The following is a 3,116-nucleotide window of genomic DNA, read 5'->3' as shown; positions in this document are numbered from 1 at the left end:
TTTTTTGTATCGGTATCTGTTTGGGGGCTTTACAACAGCAACAACAGCAATGACGACAATGCCTTTATCTGAAATTTTTGGGGTATTTGAAGGCTGTCAAATGAAAAAAAAAGTATAAGTAAGTACACTGCATCTCTTTCCACATACTTAACCTAATAGGAACGTCTGCATCCATGTTAGATATTATTTTTCATTTGGAGATATTTACACAAATAGTGATGAACTTACTGAGATAGGCAAGCAGCCATGGTCCCTTCACTGCCTTCCCTTGATGCCATGGCCACCATTAGTTAGTCAATCCTGTATTAGGAATTTCAGTGCAAGAAACCTTCTTGCCTTTGTTAATGAAGTTTTGTATCTGAATCATTCTTATGGATCATTATTGCACCTACTATTTTGATCAAGGGGTTAATTGCAGATAGACCTCTGTGCTATTGCCAAATTGTGGATAGACCCAATGTAGTTTATTGTTGCACCCCTGAATGATTTTTTTTTACTAATTTACCCTCATAGATAGAGAGATTTATTTTTTGATAAATAGAGGCCTCAGTGAGGGTAAAAGATTCAAAGAAATTTCATTCATGGGGTCTATCCACAATTGGGCTGTAGTAGAGGGGTCTATACGCAATGATAAGAAGATAATTAACCCTAAACTAAAATTGTGGAATGGAAAGAGTACAGGACAGGAAACATGGTAATACAAGTTCCTATACGGAGCGCCTTCCTTTAGTCTTCTGTTTTGTAGTGCCTGTGGCTGTTGCCGATAGTCATGGAAACTATATTCACCGCATGAAACTTCATGTTTTTGTCAAGAAAATACTACATAATATCTTAGATTACACATGATATGATGATAACTATCTTAAGGAGTGATTTACATGTCAATCAAGTGATTCAACTCGAAACCATCTGCTTGAAATTACTGCAGTGGTCCTAGAGCAGTATCTGTTGTGGACTCTTCATCAGAAAAGCTAGGTGGAGCGAGTGTTGTTGCAACATCTGTTGTTCCTGATGAAGTGGATAGGATCAAGGATATTCTACAGAAATGGAGTGACCTTGATAAAGTTGACCTTATCATTACTTTAGGTTAAATTTTGCCTTGTGTCTTTTACTCATTAATATCAATGGTCGTGTGTTCTTTCTGATTACAAAATGGTTATCTTGGTTTCCTGATATTCTTTCAAGGTGGTACGGGCTTTACACCAAGAGATGTCACACCTGAAGCCACAAAGGCTGTTATTGAGAAGGAGGCTCCTGGTCTCTTATTTGTGATGCTTCAAGAGAGTCTCAAGGTACCATCATCCTCTGTGACATCTGTTTAAAATTAGTACATAATCTTAATGGCGTCCGGCCTTTGTAATTAGTATCATGGGAAAATTGAAATTTTAGAGGGGGTTTTGTGGGACACCTTAAATTTCAGGGAGGTTTAGTGGAATTAAAAAAAAGTTTTTGAGGATTTTGTGGAAATGTCTCAAAGTTCAGGGAGGTTTTCTGAAATTTACCCATTAATTTATGTTGCTTGTAACCTGATTTTGTATCAACCTGTTCAATATTTTGAGATGACAGCTGACGCCATTTGCAATGCTGTCACGGGCTGCAGCTGGGATCAGAGGTTCTACCTTAGTAATATCCATCTCCCCAAATACATTTGTGCTCGATGCAGTCCTGCTCTTTCATCTATTAGTAACTTTTCTCTCTTCTATGGTATTGTATTCAGATCATCAACATGCCAGGCAATCCAAATGCGGTTGCTGAGTGCATGGAGGCACTGCTTCCTTCACTTAAACATGCACTGAAGCAGATAAAGGGCGATAAAAGAGAGAAGCATCCTCGACATGTTCCCCATGCCGAAGCACAGCCTATAGACCAATGGGAGCGCAGCTTTATGGCCGCATCATCAGGCTCGCAAGGATGTTCTTGTTCACATTAAATTGTTTGCTGCTCAGAAGCATGCAAGCAATTCTGGACAATATAGAGGTGGCAAGTCCAAGTACAGGGATTTCATGTTCTTCATTACCTGCAGCAGAGGTTTATGATATGGTTTGATTTAAAATAATGTAATCGAGGACTAGTGAACATTTTCATCTTTTTATAAAGTGTAGTGGGAAAAGGTTAAAATGCGGAACTTCAGAACTCAGTTCTTTGGTGCTGTAATACGTCCGTTGCCTTTGTAGTTTGATAGCTTGTTGTACCTTGAGAACATGACAGAAGCAACAATCGTCAAAGTTTTTGTTTATCGGTTTACATCGGATAGTGGTCTATTCTCACAGTGAATCAAGCTTTCCGTCTATTCTCACAGTGAATCAACCTTCCACGGAAAGCAAATGAGTTGCGTCATTGCTATGGCTTCCGCAGATTCAGTGTTGTTGTGAGTTTATGTACTCATCTGAGGAACGCGTTTGGATAGCCAAATTTTGGGGTCAGGCTAAGAATCATGCCCCATTAAACATCAGCCTCGGGCAATTAATGATGGAAACGTTAAATTCATTCAAGAGAACAGTAGGGAAACGGTTGAAGAGAACAGTAACAAGAATGACCGAGTAGAAAATGGTAGCGTTGACGTAGACATCAATTTAACTCGTACGCAGCAAAACGAAAGAGAAAAGACGGATTTTTCACAGCACACTGGTAGCAACATCGCATTCAATCTCACAGAATGATCATCAAACCATATTGCAGGAAACAGAAAGCTAAGAGAGCAACCAAGGAATAGCTACCCGTAAATAAAATGCAGTTCCATCCTATGAATTCAGCACAGGAACATACAATGAAGCTCTCAGAGATCGCTAGAACATAAATAATATCACACTCAGTCGGCAACAGTTGCAAATTTAAACACCAACCTACTAATGGATCGTCAACCATTTACTCCCAAGAGATGCGAAGGAAGGAAAAGATGGTCATAGTTTTACATATGAGAACACTGTAGATATTTCAACAAATTGTCAAGAACCATTCCCTCAAATGCCGGGTATCTAGAACAAAAAATCACCCTTCCACATTCAAGAAAACCGCCCTTTAAAATGTGAATGCTCAGGTGTACATGAATACCCTAGAAGGGTAATGCATACACAATCACATTACCCTAGATGCAGAACTCTACCTTCCATATGGAT

At 39.2% G+C, this 3,116-nt stretch overlaps 2 protein-coding genes across 2 annotated transcripts in view; one reads left to right on the top strand and one right to left on the bottom strand.

Annotated features, from left to right (window-relative positions):
• Positions 1-2,246, top strand: part of LOC109838838 (molybdopterin biosynthesis protein CNX1) — a gene marked incomplete at its 5' end in the record, with an annotated part of 15,618 nt that extends 13,372 nt beyond the window's left edge. The window contains 4 exons of the mRNA XM_020407266.1: positions 929-1,086; positions 1,186-1,292; positions 1,567-1,623; positions 1,718-2,246. Of these exons, the coding sequence (XP_020262855.1) occupies positions 929-1,086; positions 1,186-1,292; positions 1,567-1,623; positions 1,718-1,930 (535 nt within the window). The remainder of the gene's footprint in view (positions 1-928; positions 1,087-1,185; positions 1,293-1,566; positions 1,624-1,717) is intronic.
• The window catches only part of LOC109838837 (heterogeneous nuclear ribonucleoprotein A1, A2/B1 homolog), a 6,601-nt gene continuing 6,487 nt past the window's right edge, over positions 3,003-3,116 (bottom strand). Inside the window, exon 7 of the mRNA XM_020407265.1 lies at positions 3,003-3,052. Within this exon, the coding sequence (XP_020262854.1) occupies positions 3,003-3,052 (50 nt within the window). The remainder of the gene's footprint in view (positions 3,053-3,116) is intronic.

Source organism: Asparagus officinalis, chromosome 4, assembly GCF_001876935.1.
Source record: "Asparagus officinalis chromosome 4, Aspof.V1, whole genome shotgun sequence".
Classification (NCBI taxonomy): Eukaryota; Viridiplantae; Streptophyta; class Magnoliopsida; order Asparagales; family Asparagaceae; genus Asparagus; species Asparagus officinalis.
The sequence above is the reverse complement of the archived record's forward strand: the minus strand, read 5'-3'. Positions and strand labels throughout refer to the sequence as shown.